This window comes from Pelodiscus sinensis, chromosome 2 (genome assembly GCF_049634645.1).
Source record: "Pelodiscus sinensis isolate JC-2024 chromosome 2, ASM4963464v1, whole genome shotgun sequence".
Classification (NCBI taxonomy): Eukaryota; Metazoa; Chordata; order Testudines; family Trionychidae; genus Pelodiscus; species Pelodiscus sinensis.
In genome coordinates, this window is record NC_134712.1 from 131533905 (window position 1) to 131556389 (window position 22485).

Below are 22485 nucleotides of genomic sequence, written 5' to 3' on the forward strand. Positions count from 1 at the left end.
GTGTGACTCTCTTCTTGAGGCAAAATTAACTTAGCCTCCAGGGGACGAAACTAGCAATTTATGCAACAATCAAAAGAATAGTCTGCCTGATGTGCCCAATAGGCTGTCCCTGATCAGAAATCAGGGAATTATGGCTAAGCAGGAACATCTCATGCCACAAGAAAGAAAAGGAGGGATGCCCATTAAGCCTCTCCTGCACCAAACCAGGGCCCGAGGCTCCTCGAGTCATACTCCCATAAAAACCAACACCATTATCATTCCAACAACAGACATGGTCTCTCTGATCTTTCCCCAACTTCACCAATTGGCTGAGAAGAGGGTGGGAGGCATTGTTTTTATTTATTTTTTAGTTTGTGTGTATTCCGTGTTCATTGTTGTGGGATTGGTTGGGCCTACATTTATTTAATGTCCCTGACTCTTTTGCATGCTCTCTACACCATCTTCTAATTTGTACCTGTTCTTTCTAGAAATAAAGCTTTATTTATTCCTATCTGTTTGTTCATAACTCTCTATTATAAACTATAATGTCCTAGAAGTCACAGGGATAATTAGTTTGTGCACATAAGATGTGATCCGTGAAGCAGTTTAGGTATCTAAACCACAGTCAATGAGAATCATTCCTACAGTCAATCTCTCTCTCCTCTTCCTCCCCCCTGACTATTTAAGTATTTATCCTCAGTCATTTGGTGCGAGAGAGATTCTGTAGTCCCATAGTTAGGGCAATCACCTGAAGCTCCCCTGCTACAGTCACAGTGGAACAACTTCATCAGGAGAGACAGAAGGAACCCCTCATCAGAATATCCCATAGAGCAATATCCTGAGAGATGAAACACCTGTTTAAATCCTTTCTCTCCCTCTAGAAGGGTGTGGAGAATTTAACCTGGTTCTCCCAGTCCTAGGCAACTACTCTAATCACCTGGCTAAAAGTAAAAGGGAGAGGGTGGACATGGGACCACCACTACCACCACCTTTCCTAGCTATATTATGTGGAATAAGGAAGGCACCTAATTCCTTCCCCCCCCAAAAGTGGCTTGGACACCTAAGCCACCTGAATGCTGGTAAAGAGTTCCCAATTGTGGATCTACAAGCAGTAACAGGTATTTCTCAGTCTGGGCTTATGTACCTATCTCCACAAGAGGGACTCCTCTCTCATCAGCATCTGCCCCCCACCAGCTATTTCAGACAGCTCCATGCCTGGTGTGTTGGTTTAATGCAGTTCACGGAAACTTTACTTCAAATCCTTGAGTCAGAGCAACTAAATTTGAGGTCAGAAAGACCAAGTCTGTAAAGTCCAGCTCATTAGCCTATACAGACAGTCCCCGACTTAGGTCGGATCTGCAGTTACGAACAGGGTCCTCTCCCTGGTCTCCAGCAGACCAGGGAGAGAAAGCAAAATGGCGGAACACGCGGGCAGAGGGCAGCCCAGACGCGTCTGGGCTGTCTGCTGCCCGCGTGCTCCGCGGCTTTGCTCTGCTTTGCTCCCCGTCCCCCTGGTCTGCAGACCAGGGGGACGGGGAGCAAAGCGGCGGAACACGCGGGCAGCGGGCTAGAAGTGGGCATCACCCTCCCTGACTGAATTAACCTCGTTATCTCTAGCCTTATTCTGACCTGCATATTTATACCTGCCTCTGGAAATTTCTACTACATGCATCTGACGAAGTGGGTCTTTGCCCACGAAAGCTTATGCTCCAATACATCTGTTAGTCTATAAGGTGCTAGAGGACTTCTTGTTGCTTTTGCATGGCTACCCCTCTGATATTAAAGCAAATATTTAAAAGGTACATCTTTTCTTACCTTTCTGCAACTCAAAAACAGCACACAGATACCCTAAAAGAAATTTCCTATAAACTGAAACTAAGCAAAGACAGTTTTACCTGGAAAAGAGATATTTTTTCCCTCGAGAAAGAAATGCATATGTTAAAATAGGAACTCGTAATTCTTATGAAACCTTAGTTATACTATAGATTTTGCTTCCGGGACCATAAGAGTACGTCTACACAGCAAGTGTCATTTCAGAATAACTGACATTATTCCGAAATAGCACGTCTACAATACAAGTCTTTATTTTGAAATAATGTCAAGATGGAGGACTTCTTACTCTGGCTCCTGTAACTCTCATATCACAAGGAGTAAAGGAAATTGAAGGAAGAGTGTTCCTCCTTCAATTTCCTGCTGTATAGACAGTGCGCAGCTTAAGCTACGCATTTGATGTGGTGGGTATGCAAGCCCCATAAAATTCATTTTGCAGGAATCCTGACAGACTATGCCCATTTCACAGAGTTGCCTTCCTGGATCTTGTCAATAAAAAGAAGCTATCCAAGTGGCTGTTTTAGAATATTTAAAGGCTTCAGCTTTGTTTCACACAGCTTTTTTGAACTCAGTGATCAAAACACTGAAGCAAAAATGGAACTTTTAAATCTGCTAAGTGGCCATGGGGAAGAAGGGATGCATGCAGTTTGGTGTGTTGATTAGATTAACTTCAGTATGAGTTGAGATCTTCCTGAAAAGTTTTTCATTATCTTCAGGCATGATTTTTGACATCTGGATATTTTACATTTAATTTTTGGCTTCTTTTTTAATAGTGGAGTTAGTTAATTCTAATGAAAATGAAATAAATATTCTGCGCATCTTTTGCAACTTTCACCCATTTTAAAAATCAATATCTCTATCTCTATAATGTTCAGTATGCAGAAGGGAATATTACAATTAAACACTGGTAATAACTTCATGGATATTGTATCAGTCGTGTTACACCTGGGATGAATTTGCATTTATATCTCCAGTTTAAAAAGCAGTGAAAGCCAATTTATGAGTCTGAATTACAGATTTTACTTTACCTGTCTTTAATTAGCTTACATGGCTATTAGGGAGGAGTATGGCAACTGAATGGGAGAAAGGGAATACTCCCGGAGCATTGAATCCTAGTGTGCCTGTTATGATGAGCAGGGAGAGGCCTGACACACAAAGACAAAGGGGGAAATGTGAGACACATTTATATTTAATTTTTATCTCATTGGCTCTGAATAAAAAACAGGACTATGTAGCACTTTAAAGACTAACAAGATAGTTTATTAGGTGATGATCACCTAATAAACCATCTTGTTAGTCTTTAAAGCGCTACATAGTCCTGTTTTTTTGTTTCAGCTAGACCAGACTAACATGGCTACATTTCTATTACTGGCTATGAATAGGAAGTTTAGAGGGCTTTGGGGATGATATATTTTTAAGAAAACGTGCTTTTACATTTATCTTGTGCAATGCAAGATGGATAATAAAACTATCATCAATTGGAGCTGGGCAGGAAATGGGTTTTGTGTCCCATGAAAATTTGAAGTATCTGAAAATGTTCCTGTTCCAAATCAGGATGAAAAGAGAAATCTCAAATTTCTCAAGCCAAAAATCTAGAGAAAAAAACCTGGCCTGAGTCAATTGAAACTTTTGTTTTCATGATTACCAAATGTTTTGTTTGGATAATTTCTTTTTATTTTAAACTGTTTTACTATACCTCACTTAAATATTGAAATGAAAAGTTGTTCTTTACCAGGAGACTGGAGTTTTTGTATTTAGAAAAGGTCAAAACAACATTTTGATAATTTTAAAACTTTTTCATAATTTTTACAAGTTGAAAAATTACTTGAAACTGACCCTTTCCTGCAAACAATGAACAATAATTCATCACAAAATTCCTTACCCATTCTACTGTCCATGATTTGATTCTGGATGAGGCCCCTGACTTTCCATATATAAGATATTTGTTAATAACTTGGGTGCTATGGTGGCACCCATCCGAACAAGCGCACATGATCTCAATATTGGTGCACAAGACAAAACTCACTCCGCTCGTGGATGGAAAATTTTAGAGAGAACACTGGCTCCAGCCCACTACAACTGCCACAAGTGACAGCGGCAATGGCCAGGAGCCCTGGGCCCCAAGAACTGTCCCCTGTACAATGCACACATACCTGGATTCTTCTACCTCTAGTGGAAGAACTAGTGGCAACACCCTCAACATACATAAATTAAAAATGAGAATTTTGTCCTGCTTCTTAGTGGTTAACTGTATGAATCTTCTAGAAAGAAAGCCAGAGTCCAACAGTGCTTCCATTGACCAGATACTCCATTACTTTCCACTTGAGCAGACTTGGGCTTCCAAACCTCAAGCAAATGACACATTTTATTATTCAGAATTTAAACTGACTTGGAATTATGAACACATTTTGCTGACAAATGGCATTTATTTACTATTATATATGGTTTAGCAGAACAAAAACTGTGGGTCAGGCATTTCCTAACTAACAGTAGTGACTAGGGCAGCCCCACCCATCACTTAAATTCAATTCTGTAAACCCTCCAGCCAGTCATTAACAGGATGTGCCTTCTCCTTCAGCCACTGTTTACTTTTTACAGTATTGGTCAAATTCACACTGTGAAGGCCTTATTAACATGCGGTCCAGATTCCACTTTTGAGAGGGGCCTGTGGAGACATACAACTTGCAAGCCAGCTCACTCTTCCTCTTTTACAGCAGAACAAGGGAGTAAGTGGGCAAATCACAGATGAATTCCTGCCCCAAGCACTGTAAAACTCCACTTTTACTTGGGACTCACTTCATACATTTTAAAATTAGGGGGAGGGGGAGAGAAGTTTACAGACTAGTTTTGGTAGGAACAGAATACTGTACACTTCTGCTGACTGTAACTCCATTATGATGTAGCAGAGGCCTGGAGCACAGCACAGGGCTTATTAGATGCATGCTATATGTAGACACATAGAGATGCAGATATTGTACATGCACAATCACCACAAGTACACATAATGTGCTGTGAGACTCTGCTGTATGTGAAATACGTGGTATATGTAGGAGTAGAGAGTATGTGCCTAAGTCCATTGTCTAGAGCCTGCACATTCAGACACACACAGAGTCCCTTGCACACCCACGCACGCACCCCTCACTTGTTTACAGTCCGGCGGCGCGGGGCGGGGCGGGCTGCAGCTAGAGGTGCTGCTGTGCCCTGGCGCCGGCGTTAGGCGGAGCCGCGAGACGCCGCTCTTTGCTCTCCTAGCTGAAATGAGGCCGTGTGTGTCAAACCCCACGTGTTTGGAAAGGCAGGCGCCGCGGAGAGAGGAGACGTAGCTGGGCCGGGGCGCAGCGCCGCGCCTCTGGCCTCAGCCCGCTTTCTGCACCGGCGCCCAGCCGTCCTCCCGCGCCCCTTCCTACCACAGGGAAGGCGGCGGCGGCGGCGGCGGCGGCGAGACAGCCCGGCTCATCCTGCCCCATGCCGGGGGTTGGTTTGTTTTTGTTCCCCCCCCCCGCTCTAATTCCCCTGCCGCCGGCTAGGCTAACGCTACGCCCGGGTACCTACCTAGTGTGCGCGCCCTGCTCTTAGAATGGAAACTCCACCCGCAGACGTTTCTGGCGGCGGTGTCCCTCCTCTTCCCCCCCAGCGGCGGCAGGTCATTGTTGTGTGGGAGGAGGGCAGCAGGGATGGACTTGATCTTTCGGGTGTCTTGCTAAGACAGCAGCACAGCGTGCAGAGCGGAGGAGGAGGGAAGAGACAGCTTCGCTGCTGCGGCTGCTGCTAGCTACAGAGCCTCTCCCGGCAAAGCCAGAAGCTTGATTTTTAGGGGGGGTTTCTTTTCTCTCTTTTCCCCATTCCTTCCCCCTTGCAGTTTCCCTGCTACGGCAGATGTGTTTGGGGTCCTCGCACAGCTGGGACTATGGTGAAATTTCCAGCGCTCACTAACTACTGGCCTTTGATCCGATTCTTGGTACCTTTGGGCATCACCAATATAGCCATCGATTTCGGGGAGCAGGTAACTCGCCTTTTATCTTTCCTAGACGTAGCCAGATACAGCCATTGCTGGGGTTAAGGAATAAATTACTGTGCTAGCTAGTGGTTTGCAAATGTCTTAGAATCCTTATTGCTGACTGTTGACAAAACACACTGTATTGATTAGTCTCTTTCCTGGGATGATGGCTATACCACACAAGGCTGTGTATGAATGTCAAATGTGGACTTTCCATTGCCAAAACATCCTTAAAAGAAGACTGTAAAATAGGGTGTCTAGTGATCATATGGGTATCCTGAAAGGAATTTACAGTTATCATTTCGATTTTTTTTTTCAAATAACATTGCAGCTGCTTTGCACAGTATATCACAAAATGCTACCTGACTGCAGTAAATCAGTTGTTTCATTTAGGGGTATGAGCTCTCTATCTTTTGAGTCTGAAACCTTCTTGTGTTGTTTTTTTGGAAAGATCTGTTTACTGCTTGCTTGTTATTCATCAGACTTTTTTCTGCTTTCCACCATGGATGTTAAAACATCTGTTTTGAACTCTATTTTGATGCATATATACGAAAGACATCTTTTTAGTGTCTTCAGAGATTATGTAATTTGGGATTACATAAAGCATTTGTCTGTGTTTTCATTTAAAACTACTTTTCAAAAAAGACCACCATACAGTGTTTTGTTTAATTTGTGGGGATCTTTTAAAGAACTATTGCATGGCATGTAGCAGGTTGAGCTGATGATTAGGAATATTTAAACAGACATTATGGTTACAGAAATATACTGCTAATTGCTGCTTTGTGGGGGTTGCTGGGGTGCACGTATAACTATTGATTTTGTGATGGAGTGAAGGGGCCTGATTTCCCTTCCCCCATACAGCCCCCTTTATCTTGTTTTTCACCTGTTTACCTCTCTCCATGTGGCGTCATTGAAATCCTGGTGCTGCTGCAACCTCTTCAGCACCTAGTGAACCATTTGTAGGCACCAGTCCTTGCCACCTTAACAGTGAAGCAGTATGTTGAGGAAACTCTTACAAGATATTGACACAGACTGAATTAAATCAGTGAAAACAAACAAAAACAAGATAGCATTCTAGGCATTAACGTATACAACTACAGAGAATTTCTGAACTATGAAATGCTCGGCATTCACTCTATAGCAGTTCGAGTTGACTTTCTAACTCTGCTACTTACCTTCAACACTCTTTTTTGTTTGTTTGTTTTTGTTTTGCCTTTTCTGTCATAATTTTTAATTCACAAATTCAGATGCCATGGTGTGAGAAGAGTAGCATAGAGGGCACTGGAATGTGTCAACTTTGGATGAAGTCAGCGGAGAACAAGTATGCCTGCTTTGATCTAATTAAAGTTCCCCAATACTCTTAATTGATTTAGGGTTGTTCTTTGCACTGGACACCATCTAAAATAAGGCTCATTGTATTTCCTCACTTTTTATCCCAGACCTATTTACTTGGCATAGTTTCTTCTGTAAGAAACATCATTACAGGCGCGTGGAAGTCCCATGCAACAAGTATACTAGCTGAATGCCCCCTAACACTTTTGTCCTTGTGATAAGTAACTGTTATGTTACCAGACAGTCTGGTGCCTTCTAGGCAATTCTTGTATGGGCACCTACTCCTGCATTTGTTAATCAAATATACTATTGACTTAATTAGTGCACTTTCCTATTTACAAAAAGTGCAAAATTGGGCACAATTATATTATAATGGAAAATGGATATAAGAATTAACTATTTGTCCATGTTACTTCATTCTTATTCTAGTTTTCTCTTCTACTTTTAACAAAAAAAAATCTTTATTCTAAATATAAGATATTTGTTCTTGTCTCTCACAAGGACAATTTACTCTGTCAGTTTTTCATAAATCCCATTTTTGTCACCTGATGAGAGAAAACAGGATAGAAGAAAATGATGCAAGAAGTACAAATATACAATTTGCTTTATACAGATAGGGCCTGATTGGAAGACAAGACAGACCTCTGTTTATTTCAGTGCACTTTGAATCAGATCTCTCAACATTCACAAAGAGATTAGAGGTAATCCTGGAATATTGAATGTTCTGTATGCTCTTGCTGCAGCATCCCATTCCCCAATTCTCCTGGGGAAAAAGGGGATTTTGTAAATGCACATTTGTAGTTGTCTATCCAACTTTTTAAAACAGTGCTGAAAATGGTGGCATTGCTGCATGGACATGGTCAACACAGTTTAATTTGCTCTGCAGTAATGCAAGCTAGATACCTGGTAGAATGAGATACAGTGAAGTGTTTTTGGACACTCAGGGAATGGGATGGCCTTTCCAGGAGTTGGGCTAATCAGCTGCTTCCCAGCTGTTGAGACAGAAGGCCAACAAGCTGCTCACTTTAAAGGAGGATTGCTGCAGGGAGCAGCAAGGATCCTGCAGAAGATTGTGATTGTGAATCAGGGGAAGGGTGAAGAAAGGAGTCTTTCCACACTAGCTAGCTGGAAAACTTGGCTGGGGTTCCTTGCTGTGTAGGCAGCAGGATAAACTGACTGAGCCAGAAGCTGTAGGAGAGGATAGGGAACCGCCTGGTTTACCTGTCTTCAGTGATGGTGAACAGTGTTTTAACAATAAGTGCATCCCTGAGAAAAGGGAATGAAATACTGGTACTAGTGAGAACTTCATTAATACACTGGCTGGTGAATTGGTTTATCCTCTCACATTAGTGTGTAAACTTAGGCAGAAATAATTTTATTCTTTTGTTGGTAATTTTTATGATTGAGCTCATCCAACTTTTGAGAAGTCTTAAGAGGGGTAGCCGTGTTAGTCTGTAGCTACAAAAAACAAGTCCTTTGGCACCTTAGAGGCTACCAGATTCATCTTTTGTGAGTAAAACCCACTTCATCAGATGAATTGGGTAGAAGTTAGAGAAGTAGAAGTGTTTATATAACTTCCACTCCAGTTCATCTGATGAAGTGGATTTTACCCATGAAAGCTTATGCCCTAATAAATCTGTTAGTTTCTAAGATGCCACAGGACTCCTTTTGAGAGTCATGTTTGTGCTTTTCCCCAATGGATGCTACATGACTATTAGACTTGTGGTGTTAAGCAAATACAGGTTTTCCAGAAATAAAGATTTGATAAGGCAGTAATGGGCTCACTTCCTGCTGTGGTAATGTTTTTAATAATAGAGCAAAATTAGAATAATTATAGAAAATAATGGATGTGTCAAAGGACAGCTCAGAAAAAGCTATAATACATCCCCTTGTGCATTTATACTTAAAATAAGACTTATAATATAAATCAGTCAAATCATCATGAAAGAAGTTTTTCCTATGGCTAATACTGTCTAAAAGAAGTACAGAAGAATTTGTAGGTCAGATATAAGATTATTGTATACAATTAGCCTAATAATATACGTTGGCTGAGCAGGTTGAACAGTTCCTGACAGAAAACTGTAGATCATAAGACTTTTGATACAGTTTCCCTATCTTTCGTTTCCATGAGTAGAAATATTATTTGGGAGCGCTGCTTTGAAAGCAGAGCCCTTTGAATAAAATGTAATGCCAGTTTTGTGAAATGTGAAGCAAGTGACAATAGTCTAAACTCCTTTTGGTTAACAGAATTTTGTGGGATATGAGAGAGCCACATGATAAAAATCTAAATATAGGGAGAATAATGCAGCTTAAAAATTTGCCACATCTTTTGTTTGTCCTCTGCTGTCACAAGATAATTATTTGGCAAGTGATCTAAGAGAGGAAAAAGAACTTTGTAAGCATTAAACCGTGCAGGAAATTAACAGTAAGGGTTATTAAGTATTTTCAGAAGCCTCCATGATTACAGATGATCTGTATGAACAATATATTATAATTCAGTGTTGTGTATATGATGTCAAATAAGTTACACTAATATCAGTGAGAACTAATAAATACACCCTTTGTAGACTGTCCCAGAGCCCATTAATATCTTGAAGATATTCTCATTGACCTTAAAGACCTCATTCAGCATTCTTTGCTTTTTGGGACAAAATTGTGATTAAAGTCTAATCTGCTAACTTCATCTCAATTTTGTAAGTTTATTTCAGACATGGGCAACTATTTATACTAAAAACAGTGAAGTATGAATACAGAATGTCTGAAAAATGGGGCGAGGGGAGATCACAATACTAGCTTTAGCACATCATTCCCATTTGCTCTGTTTTTATGCTAATTTATGCTTTCCTAAGTACATTAAAACAAATGTTTCATTATGTTGAATAAAGTTTTGAGAGGCTTTTAAGAACAGATCCCAATTTTTTTTGAACGCCCTCCTTTTCTTCATGTACTGTATTATACCACTTTGTTTTCACCACCACCACTATTGTCACTTTTCAGCCAGGGAGCTTAATTATTTTTATTAAACTCATTTTACCAATTTTCATCATGAGTATCATAATATTTTGTGTTTTATTTAAGAGCCTAGCTGATGGAGACCAATGATTATCTGAAAACACCAGCATCTATCTCAAGGATAAACAATCTTTGGTCGGGGAGGGGGCACTCCAAGACTTTGGAAAGTGGTCAAGGGCCGCACTTTTCTGTGCTGGTAGTGTGGGGTCTAAGACAGAGCCTGGGTACAGAAGGGCACACAGGGTAAGGGACTGGGGTGCAGAAGACAGTGTGAGGTCTGAGAGGGAGTTTGGGTGAAGGAGGAGGTTGTGACCAGAGTCAGTGCATTTAGGTGCAGGGTCAGGGAGGCTGTATGGGTGCATGAGAGGATTCTGGCCTGGGGGAGGAGCATAGGAGGGGCTACCAGGCTTGGGAGGGAATTGTGACCTGGGGCAGGGAAGTGCAGAGGGTTTGGATGGTGACTTGGGGGAGGGAGTCAGGGTGTAGGAGGGGCAGGGGTGCCAGAGGCAGGCTCTGGCTGGGAGGAGTTTACCTAAGCCAGCAGCCTGGCAGCACCCCAAAGGCAGGCTGGGCTCCCTGCCTGCTGCAGACTCAGATCACTTAAATCTGCAGGCTGTTCCCTCCACGTGGCTCTCAGCTCTGAGACGGGAAAAAGATTTGCACTGCTCCCATCTCCAGGCCAATCTCTCAATTCCTATTGGCTAGTTGTTTCCAGCCAATAGGAGCTGAGAGATTGGGCTGGGGTCAATCCTATTGGCTAGCTGTTTCTGGCCAATAGGAGCTGAGGATTGGGCTGGGGGCAGAGAGATCACATGAAGCCTCCCCAGCCAGCCAGAGAGAGCAGAGAACCGTCGGACTGCGCTTTCAACCCGTGTGTGCCTGAGGGTCCTGGCAGGGTGGTCCGTGTGCTCGATCAGGTGGCTTTATGGACTGGATCCAGCCCCCAGGCCATACTTTACCCAGTCCTGATCTATCTGTTATTGTTGGTTGCTTTTTTTGTTTTTGTTTTTAGGTTTGTATTTCTTATGGTTGCAGGAGAAAACCTTCAAAAAATATGACTGAAAGACAACCTAAGGACACACCAACCAGAACGCAGTAACTGCACCTCTCCACCCCAAAAAGTGTTGATTTAAAAAAAAAATTAAGCCACTTTTTTGGGGACTGACTGATTTCTCTTAATGGTCTGCAGTATGGGGGGAGGATTGAGGAACAGATGAGTAATTTATTTGTTTAGTGCTTAGTTATTGACATTGTTAGGAATCAAATATGTGTCTTATTTTTTGGTCAGTGCCCTGTGCACTAACCTGTCTGAGGCACCATCCTACAATAGCAGTGTTTTGCAAGAGTGTTCCCTTGTTGGCAACACTGATAACCAGTGTTGGAGCTACCTATTGTTGTTGTTATGTTAGCACTGGAGTTATTTAACCTAGAGTCATAAATAGAGTTCAAGACCAGAAGGGGTCATTTATCTCTAGTTTGACCTCCTATGTATCACAGTCCTCCAGAACTAATCAGCACTTGCGCATTGAAGCCAACAGCCAAAATGATGTGCCACAGGCAGAGAATAAGAGGGACCAAGGTGCACCAGTGCTCAGTGAGTTACAAGCAAGAGAATATGACACTGTTTTGAAAATGGCATCAACAGTTAGTGCTACAGTACGTCTCTCAATAATCAGTTGAAGCAATATTATCAACACTAGATATTTTTTTGCAGCTGTAGGATAAACAAGATCTGTGGCTCTTACTGTGATATCCATTATCAGCAGGCCATTTGCAGTACATGCGCACATGCACACTTGTTATACACAGCGTCACTGATGTTTAGACAAACTGAAACAAGGCAATGAAGGAGTCAAAATTGCTCCTCCTTCATTAAGTCTGTTGTGTTTGAATACTTTAGATCTCTTGGGATAACCTGGTAGTTTTATATACTATGTGTGCGTACAGTACTTGGGGTATAAATAAATCTCCGTTTCTATTTGCAATATTGACTAATTCCTAATTTTGAATATGAGAATAAAGGCATTCAGGCTCTTTGGAGAAATAAGTTAGTGGTGCCAATTTAAAATGACCCTCCTTTTATCGGTTGTTACCCTCCTCTTTCCTACTTGTATTCCTGGTTCCTAGCAGCTTTTCTTGTCCTCTTACTAATATATCTTAGGAAATTGAAGTGGGATCCCCATCTAGGCTTTTTATTAGTCACTCCTCTGGTCTGTAGGGGAGAGATGAGGTCTCACCTTTGAACTACAGTGTATTAAAACATCACCAAAAAGCCCCACATAATTAGATAATCAGGACACCAACCAGAATTCAATAGGAATTGATTGAGCTCTATTGGGTCTTTACATAGAGAGAGACTTTAAAACTAGCCTCCCTGCCCCAACAATGGAATTCACTGTTGTATGGTGTGAGTACTTAGACCCTATGTACGGAACTTAGGTGGCAGTGGTATGCCTTTGCAGTGCTGCTGCTTAAGTTGTGTGGAAGGTTCTGCCTCACAATCACTTTCTTGTTGAGTTAATTACCAATAGATGCAGCATAAGGCCACATTTGATTGATATTACCTCCTCTGGAGGGAGGCTGAAGAAGCACGTTCCTTGGTTTTGTAATTAGACTAGTTGTAGGATTTTCGTATTGAACCCAGGGATGTAAAAAGTTAACTGTTTACCTGGTGAACATTAGGCTTACTGGAATGCTTACTGGTGACCGGTAACTGGATGGCCTGGCATGCTAGGCCATAGCAACCTTGGCTGCGTTGGGATGGCTGGCAGGACCTGGCTATGTCAGGGCAGCAGGTGGGGCTATGTGGCGGGCAGGCCGGACTTCAGTCTTGACTTCTCTTGAGCACCGTGGTGGACAAGCGGGACCCTGCTGTGCGGAGCGGCCCCAGCAGAGAGGGGCCCCAGTGTGGCCCTAGCAGGCAGCCCAAACCCTAAGCATGATCACGTCAGCATAGCCCTCTCAGGCAGGCTGGCCTGGAGCTGCACCCGCCATGGCCTGCCCACAGACCGGATGGGGGCTACAGCCCCCATTCTTGCTGCCCTGAACTGGCCCTCTAACGATTAGCCAGTTGAATTATATAATTTTAATCATTTACCCAATTAATTGTTTTGAGCTATCTTTATATCCCTAAATGAAGCTAGTGCCCTGACATTTGTTTGTCAGCACTGATATCTAATGTAGCAACCAAAAAATACTGTATACACATTTCATGAAGGAGATCGCATTTACTTTATTTAGGTCTCAAGGAATTAGGATGATGTTAGCAATTGGCCTAATAAATGCTCCTCTGAAGTGTAAAGCGGCTTATAAATGGAAGCTGTTTTAAAGTGAAAGGTGGATGGCTTAGCTGTAAGTCAAAGGGGTAGAGGAATAGGGAGCCAATGTGAGTTAACTATGAAGTGAAATCTGGAGCAGCCGTGAGAAAGTGGGAGACCCCATCTGGGAAAAACAGGCATTAGGAAATGCTGAAGAAGGTAATTAGCTGTAAGCAGCAGGAGGAGATCTTAAACAGCAGTCAAATGAAATACAGGCAGTCCCCGGGTTACATGGATCTGACTTACATCGGATCCCTACTTACAAACGGGGTGAGGCAACCCCGCACTAGCTGCTTCCCCCCAGTAGACCAGGGAGACGCGAAGCTAGCGCGCCCCTTCTCCCCCCACCCCAGCAGACCAGGAAGACGCGGAGTGGCTTTTCTCAGCAGACACCTCAGCTTGAGAATAAAGGACTGAGGGAAGTGAGGTGTGGGAGAATAAAACTGAGCTCTGGAGAAATGTTTGGCTAGAGTTTCCCCTACAATATGTACCAGTTCCGACTTGCATACAAATTCAACTTAAGAACAAACCTACAGTCCCTATCTCTTACGTACCTGGGGACTGCCTGTATGCAAAAGGGATATGTGAGGCTCCCACTTTACCTGACAGTGATGAGGCCTCACCTGGAGTATTATGCCCAGTGTTGGGTGCCATGCTTTAAGAAATCTTCCATTGTTGTATGCAGTGTTATAGCCATGTCAGTCCTCAGTTACTAGAGAGACAAAGTATGAGAGGTGATACTTTTATTGGACCAACTTCTTCTGGTAGCAGAGACATGCTTTCAAGCTGCACAGAGCTCTTTTTCAGGTCTGAGAGAGATACTCAAGCATTGTCTGCACTACCACGTATGTTGGCAAAACTTGTATTACTCATGGGTGTGAAATACTTGAGTGACACAGATTTTGCCAGAATAAAATGGTAGTGTGCACAGTGTTATGTTGGTGGGAGAATGCCTTCTACCAGCATAACTACTGCCATTGGTTGGAGGTGGTTTAATTATGATGCCTTAAATCAGCTATATGAGAGATCTTACATTACAGTGACGCAGTTGCTTAGGTACAGATGCGCTGCTGCAAGTCGCTAGTATAACAATACCCTTAGAATATGATAGCTAACTATAAGGTCTAATAGTTTAGCAGAAGTAGTTAAAACACATTCAAGGTGAAGTGGTCCCTTATAACTCCTGTAGTCAAAGGAGTAAAAGGGGTGGTGGTTGTTAGTGGGTTGTAGATTGTTGGAAGTAAAGTGCTCATCTGATCTCACCCACACAGTTGGCATTAGGACATCTACACTGGATGAGGTATGCCACATGTTGTGATAGGCATATATGGATGCCACAGGTGATAAAACGTGTTGTGGGGGTATGTGTACAGATCATTGTTGCAGCGGTGGTATGTCCACAAGTTCTACATTTGTTGTTCTGGCAGGGTCTGGTGCTGCTTTGAATTGGTGTATCCTGGTCTGTGGGGAGCTTGCTGCTGCTGTTGAGTTTGGAGAGGCTGGGGGATTGTTTGAAGGCCAGAAGTGGAGCTTCAGGATAGAATCCCCATTAATGGCATATCTTATCTGGCATGTCATTGGTTTTGTGGTGCCTTTGTTGAGAGAGTCTTCTTCAAGGTAGTCCGTAAAAGGCTGGCATATTGGAGAACCATCCTGGTACTTTTGGCTGTTCCCATGGTTTTAATAAAGTGTTAATTGTTGAATATAAATTTGTTATGGATGAAGATGAAAGGGCTTATTTCAGGGGTGGCCAAACTTCACTGAACACCCAAGCCACATATGATAGTCCTCAGAAGTTTGAGAGTGGGAGCACATCTATCATGGCTCAGGCTTCTAGCTCACTCCTACTTTGCTCCCCAAGCCCTTGAAGATACCTCCCATGAGGTTGAAGCCCTGAGCTGCCTCCTGCTCCCCAAGGGGCAGAAATCCCTACTCTGCTTCAAGGCAGAGATTCCAAGCTCCCTCCCCACCAAGTCCAGTAGGAGGAGACTGGGATAGGGGCTGCACAAACCACACTTCACCTGTAAAAGATCTTCATGTGGCTTGGGAGCCACAATTTACCCATCCCTTACTACCTCCCCCATTCTGTCCTACAGGGTGTTTTTGGGCTGCTTTATCTTGAATGCTCTCTTAGTATTAGGGATGTAAAAGAGTAACCATTTAAACGGTTAGCCAGCAAGCATCCTCTTATCGGTTTCTATTACGGTTGCACGCTGGCCCCCTCTTCCCGGGGAGCTGGATGTCACCCCAAGTTGTGGGCTCTGCAGTATAAAATTATACTGCAGAGCCCGCAGTGTAGCTGACTCCTTGGAAGCATGACTGGCAGTCAAGAGCCAGTGCATGTAGATTTCCTGTTTATAAGCTGACACCTGGAGCAACCTGCTCCCAGCTGCTGGCCCAACTCCTGGGGAACTAGCTGTGCTGCAGGCTCTGTAGTATATAAGCTGATACAGAGGCAGCATCGGCAGGGTGGCAGTTTCCCTGGAAGTGGGGCTGGAAGCACACTGGTTGCTGGCCCTGTCCCCAGGGGCCATCAAATAAGCGTGTACCCACTAATTTTTATGCAGTTACACAATTATTAAATTGAACAACATCTAACATCCCTACTAGAACGTGATTTCAAGTGAGGTTGAGGAATCTCAGCCACTGGTGGTTTTTTACAGCAGGTTAGACAAACATCCATCAGAGATGGGTGAGGCAGGACTAGGGCTGTGTCCAGACTCCATGCTTCCTTCGACGGAGGCATGTAGATTAGCCACATCGGAAGAGGGAAATGAAGCCGCGATTAAAATAATCGCGGCTTCATTTAAATTTAAATGGCTGCCCCGATCTGCCGATCAGCTGTTTGTCGGCAGATCGGGAGAGTCTGGACGCGATGCCCCGACAAAGAAGCCTTTCTTCATCGACACAGGTAAACCTGGTTTCATGAGGCTTACCTGTGTCGATGAAGAAAGGCTTCTTTGTCGGGGCATCGCGTCCAGACTCTCCCGATCTGCCGACAAACAGCTGATCGGCAGATCGGGGCAGCCATTTAAATTTAAATGAAGCCGCGATTATTTTAATCGCGGCTTCATTTCCCTCTTCCGATGTGGCTAATCTACATGCCTCCGTCGAAGGAGGCATGGAGTCTGGACACAGCCTAGGTGACCTCTTGGAGGGGTAAGGGATATTATTTTTAGGATTTTTTTAAAAAAGCATTTTTTGTGCTGATGTCTTCAGAACTTATGATTGCAAGAAAGCCCTTTGCTTAGAAACATGCTCCAGAACCTTAATTGGTATACAAAGTCACATGACTGACTTGACACATCACCACCCAAGATTTTTAAGCTCTTATATAATGCAGCATGTATGAAATGTGGCATTATATACAGTGCTAGTGCCTCTGGCAGTATTTCTTGAGGAAAAGTGTGATAAAATGATGAGTCAGAATCTAACATACATTCACTTTTCTTGCTTTTCAACACTTAAGTCTGATAATTTATTTAAGGTTTTTTTTAGAAAGTGTCTCTCTCTATATATATGATATACATACACAGCTGCAGGGATACAGAAATACCTTTTTTTAACTTCTTCAGTAAGTATCTGTTTTCCAGTCAGTGCTTCAGAGATCAGTAGGGCATAGGAGTAAATTAGGAATGCATAGCTGCATTGGCTAGAGTTAGGGATCAGATTCTCAATTCACTCCCCTGACAGAGCATTTACTGTAATATTACCCTACTCTGAGATTTGGAAAAATCAAAGTTCTCTTGTATATGTTGTCCTGTTAGCAGAGCTAAAAATCTCAGCCATATATTAAGTAATTCAGTGACTTGCAGCAGCTATGTTACTGTGTACATACTTTTATTGTACATACAGTATAGAACAAACAGTAGGTAACTATGAGTTATGGGGCTGTAATTCCACGGATGGCTTTTGCTTACAATATAAACCATGAGAGTGATGCTTGAATAGTTTTAGTTGACACTAGTAACTCTCTTGATGGAATTCTACCCACATCACTCAACATGTTTAAGAGTTTGTGTTATAAAATATATTCAGCTAAGCCTCAGAGCTCTGTTCTCTCTCCTAGTGCCTCTCCTTTTCTTCTAGTCTTCTCTGCGACCTCTCTGCTTTTTCCCATACTGCTACTGCCTCTACTTAATGATGTCTTCTCTTTTCTTGATCACACCGGTAGGACATTCTGGCTATGTCTACACTACAGAGTTGTTTTTTTTTTTTTTTTTTTTTTTTGGAAAAACAGCTGGTTTTCAAAAAAGCTTCTCTTATGTCCACACTGCAATCACATTCTTTTGGAAAAAAAAACCTGGAAGAACAGAGGGGTTTTTCTGACATTGGTAAACCTCTTTCTTCGAGGAAGAAGCCTTTTTCCAAAAGAACTCTTTTGGAAAAAGGCATGTATGAATGGAGAAGAGGAAGTTCTTTAAAAAGAAGAGGAAAGAGGAAAAAAGTACAGGGGCCTTGGTGGCTACTACATCCTTAATAATCACAGCTTAAATGTGAGGTAGCGTCCATTCAGTGTAGACGCTACCTTTCAAAAAAGCAGATCGCATTTTCGATGCGCTTTGGCAGTGTGGGCGCTGTCTGTTGGAAGTTTGGAAGTTTTTTCAGATCTCTTCTGGAAAACCTTCTTCCAAAAGAAGCCTTCAGTCTAGACGCAGCCTTTTTCAGTCAAGTAACCTGAAATCTGATCAGTGAGACTTTATAATCCATCTCACCTGTGAATTACATTGTTAGATGGACTGCAGTGTGTTGAACACAGGAAATCCTGTGACTGTGTGAAACACAGATAGTCTTTTTTTTTTTTTTTTTTTTTTTTTAAATAAGGAACAGTATATGGAGTCAGACATGGATTTTAACTAACTGGCTCTTCCCTCTGATTTCCTGTCTAACCTATGTGGCAAGTCATTTAGGCCCTGGTCCATAGAGATATTTAGAGACCTAGTGCTCATTGAAATCAGTAGGAATTAGATCTCAAAATACACTTGAGAATCTGGGCCTTGATCTGTTGGCCTCAATCTTCTCATCTGTAAATCATTGAGATGTCCCCACAGGCATGTTGTGACATTTTTTTTTGGATGGAAGGTGTTGTATAGATGGAAACTATTGTATATAGAACACTAGAACTGGAAGGGACCTTGAGAGGTCATCGAGTCCAGTCCCCTCCCCACAGCAGGACCAAGCACCATCTATGTCATCCCAGACCGATGTCTATCTAACTTGCTCTCACATATCTCCAGAGATGGAGATTTCACAACCTCCTTAGGCAACTTATTCCAGTGTTTAACCAACCTGACAGTTAGGAAGTTTTCCCTAATGTCCAATTTAAACCTCCCTTGTTCCAGTTTAAGCCCATTGCTTCTTGTTCTATCATCAGAGGCCAAGAAGAACAATTTTTCTCTGTCCTCCTTGACACCCTTTTAGATACTTGAAAACTACCTATCATGTCCCCTCTCAATCTTTTCCTTTCCAAACTTAACAAGCCCAGTTTTTTCAGTCTTCTCTCATAGCTCATGTTCTCTAGGCCTTTAATCATTCTTGTTGCTCTTCTCTGGACCTTCTCCAATTTCTCCACATCTTTCTTGAAATGTGGTTCCCAATACTGGACACAGGCCTAATCAGCGCAGAGTAGAGCGGAAGAATGACTTCTCGTGTCTTGTTCTCAACACTCCTGTTAATGTATCCCAGAATCATGTTTGCTTTTTTTTTTTTTGCAACAACGTCACACTTTTGACTCGTATTTAACTTCTGGTTAAATATGACCCCATATCACTTTCTGCAGTACTCTCCAATACAGTCACTTCCCATTCTGTATGTGTGGAACTGATTGTTCCTTTCTAAGTGGAGTACTTTGCATTTGTCCTTCTTAAACTTCATCCTCTTTACCTCATACCATTTCCCCAGTTTGTCCAGATCATTTTGAATTATGACCCTGTCCTTCAAAGCAGTTGCAACCCCTGCCAGCTTGGTATCATCTGCAAACTTAATAAGCGTACTTTCTATGCCAATATCTAAATCATTGATGAAGATACTGAACAGAACCGGTCCCAGAACATACCCCTGCAGAACCCCACTTGTTATGCCCTCCCCGCATGATTGTGAACCATTAATAACTACTCTCTGAGAGCGGTTATCCAGCCAGTTATGCACCCACCTTATACAAGCCCCATCTAAGATGTATTTGCCTAGTTTATTGATAAGATCATGCAAGACTATATCAAATGTCTCAGTAAAGTCTAGGCATACCACATCCACCGCTTCTCCCTTATCCACAAGACTTGTTATACTATCAGAGAAAGCTATCTGATTAGTTTGACATGATTTGTTCTTTACAAATCCATGCTGGCTGTTGCCTATCACTTTATTTTCTTCCAGATATTTGCAGATGAATTCCTTAATTACTTGCTCCATTATCTTTCCTCGCACAGAAGTTAAACTGACTGGTATGTAGTTCCCTAGGTTGTTCCTAATTCCCTTTTATAGATGGGCACTATATTTGCCCTTTTCCAGTCTTCTGGAATCTCTCCTGTCTTCCATGATTTTTTCAAAGATGATAGCTAAAGGCTCAGATACCTGTTCTATCAGCTCCTTCAGTAGTTTGGGATGCATTTCATCAGGCCCTGGTGATTTGCAGAGATCTAACTTTAATACGTGATTTTTAACTTTTTTATTTTATTCCCACTTGTATTCACTGTGTTATGCATTCCTTCATCATCAGACATCTTGGTGAAGACTGAAACAAAGAAGTCATTAAGAACCTTTGCTATTTCCTGTTACTGTTTCTCCCTCTTCACTGAGCACTGGGCCTACCCTGTCCTTGGTCTTTCTCTTTCTTCTAATATATTTATAGAATGTCTTCTAGCTAGTTTGAGCTCATTGGGTGCCTTTGCCTTTCTAATCTTGCCCCTGCACACCTGCTTGCTTATGTTCCTCCTTTGTAATTTGACCTAGTTTCCATCATATGACTCCTTTTTAGATTTTTAGATCATGCGAGAGCTCCTGGTTAAGTCCAGGTGGTCTTTTGCCATATTTTCTTTCTTTCCTAAACAGCGGAATAGTTTGATTTTGGGCCCTTAATAATGACCCTTTGAAAAACTGCCAACTCTCTTCAGTTGTTTTTCCTTTTAGTCTTGCTTCCCATGGGACTTTATCTACCAGCTCTCTGAGTTGACTAAAATCTGCCTTCTTGAAATCCATTGTCTCTATTTTGCTGTTCTCCCTTCTACCTTGAATCTAGAAGACATATATTATACAAGAATGACTTCTTCAGTATAATAAACCTGATCCTTCTTTCTGTGCTAGCCTGAATGGGTCTCCAAAAGAATTATTTGGGGGCTACTAACCATAGAAAAATCTGATTTGCTGCATACGGCTTTATCTACACTGGCAGTTGAGCAACGAAACTTTTGTTGTTCACAGATGCTTAACCCCCTTCTCTGAAAGACAAAAGTTTTACAGTGGCAAGAGGCATTGTAAACAGTGTGTTGTTGACTGGAGAGCGCTTCTGTCAATAATGCAAACCCTGCTTGTATGCAGTGGAAGAGTTTTGTTGGCAAAAGGACTGACAAACATCATTTACACTGCTTGACATTTAGCAACACGTCCATGTTGCTAAAAGCCGTGTAGTGTAGACAAAGCCTTAGGAAAAGCATTATTGCTAGGTGAAATTGGAGTGCAGAGCCATTTCAAAATATGCATTTACCCACAATATCACTTCTGCATCAGTTTTTCTCAATCCTTTTGAGCTCTGATACTTCTAACCCACTAATCAGAGAATTTGCTAACAACTGTGATTCTTGCAGAACTGGTTACAGTTAGGGTCACTGGAAGAAAACCACTCCTTTGTGTGTTGGAATTATTGCCTGTGACTTCATTAACATCAAGAAAGGGCTAGTTCTCTAATCAGTTGCAACACTGCACTGAACTTTGCTATTGCTCTTTATTATGGTTTCAGGTGTTGTAGGTAACTTACCTTACACTTTGAAATGTGTGGATTTTTTTTTGTTAATGTGCAACTAGGTCACCAGATAAAGTTTCCTTTTGCTTGCCTGATCCTCCACTTAGGTGAGATTCCCCCACAAATGTGGTGTTGCATTTTGTTGCCATGTTTTCAGTTCTGTGGCTATGTTTTCATATAAGAAGAAAAAGCATATGGAAACCACAGGTAAAAAGAATTGCTGGAGGTCATACAGAGCAAAAATTTAGTCTCTCATGATCCCTACTGCCTGACAGAGTAGTGTGCAGCATTTCCTCAATCCTGTGGCCTAATCTGTTGAGTTAATTTGGTTAGAATGTTTCCATGCATCCTTGTATCCTAGCTCAGTGCTTGTCTGCTCATGGAAATATTGCTGATTCATTTCATATGGTGACACAATTATTCCAGAATGTGCCAGGAACAGCTCTGTTTATAGACAAGCCCTCGGTTATGAAGACAGATGAGTGTTTGCTTGTTGGTGGTGTACATTATTGATGTTCACACCTATTTAATTGAACAAATGAGCAGGACAAAGAAAAAGTATTGGAGATAGAGTAGTTATTAAAAACACCAAATCTGTCACAATTCACTGCACCCACGAAACCTAAATCACATTTCTTTTTCTTTGTTTAGGGAAATCATAGAATCATGGAAGATTAGGTGTTGGAAGAGTCCTCAGGAGGTCTCTAGTCCAACCCAGTGCTTCAAGCAAGACTGACCCCAACTAAATCATCTGAGCCAGGGCTTTGTCAAGCTTGGCGTTAAGAACCTCTAAGGATGCAGATTCCACCCCTCCCAGCAATCCATTCCAGTGTTTCACCACCCTCATAGTGCAATAATTTTTCCTCCTATCCAACCTAGACCTCACCACTGTAACTTGAGAACATTGCTCCTCATTCTGTCATCTGTCACCACTGAGAACAGCCTCTCTCCATCCTCTTTGTAACCCCCTTTCTGGTAGTTGAAGGCTGCTATCAAATCCCCCCTCTCTTCTGCAGACTAAGTAAGCTCACTTCCATCAGTCTCTCTTCATATGTCATGTGCCA

General features: G+C 42.3%; 1 protein-coding gene across 2 annotated transcripts in view; it reads left to right on the forward strand.

Moving 5' to 3' along the window:
* The first annotated feature begins 5070 nt into the window (after positions 1-5070).
* Positions 5071-22485, forward strand: part of ANKH (ANKH inorganic pyrophosphate transport regulator) — a 179985-nt gene continuing 162570 nt past the window's right edge. The window contains exons 1-2 of one of the 2 annotated variants that reach the window (XM_025181659.2): positions 5071-5283; positions 5669-5812. In XM_025181659.2, the coding sequence (XP_025037444.2) occupies positions 5275-5283; positions 5669-5812 (153 nt within the window). In that variant the 5' untranslated portion in view covers positions 5071-5274. The remainder of the gene's footprint in view (positions 5284-5668; positions 5813-22485) is intronic. The other variant, XM_006117083.4, reaches the window with a different exon arrangement.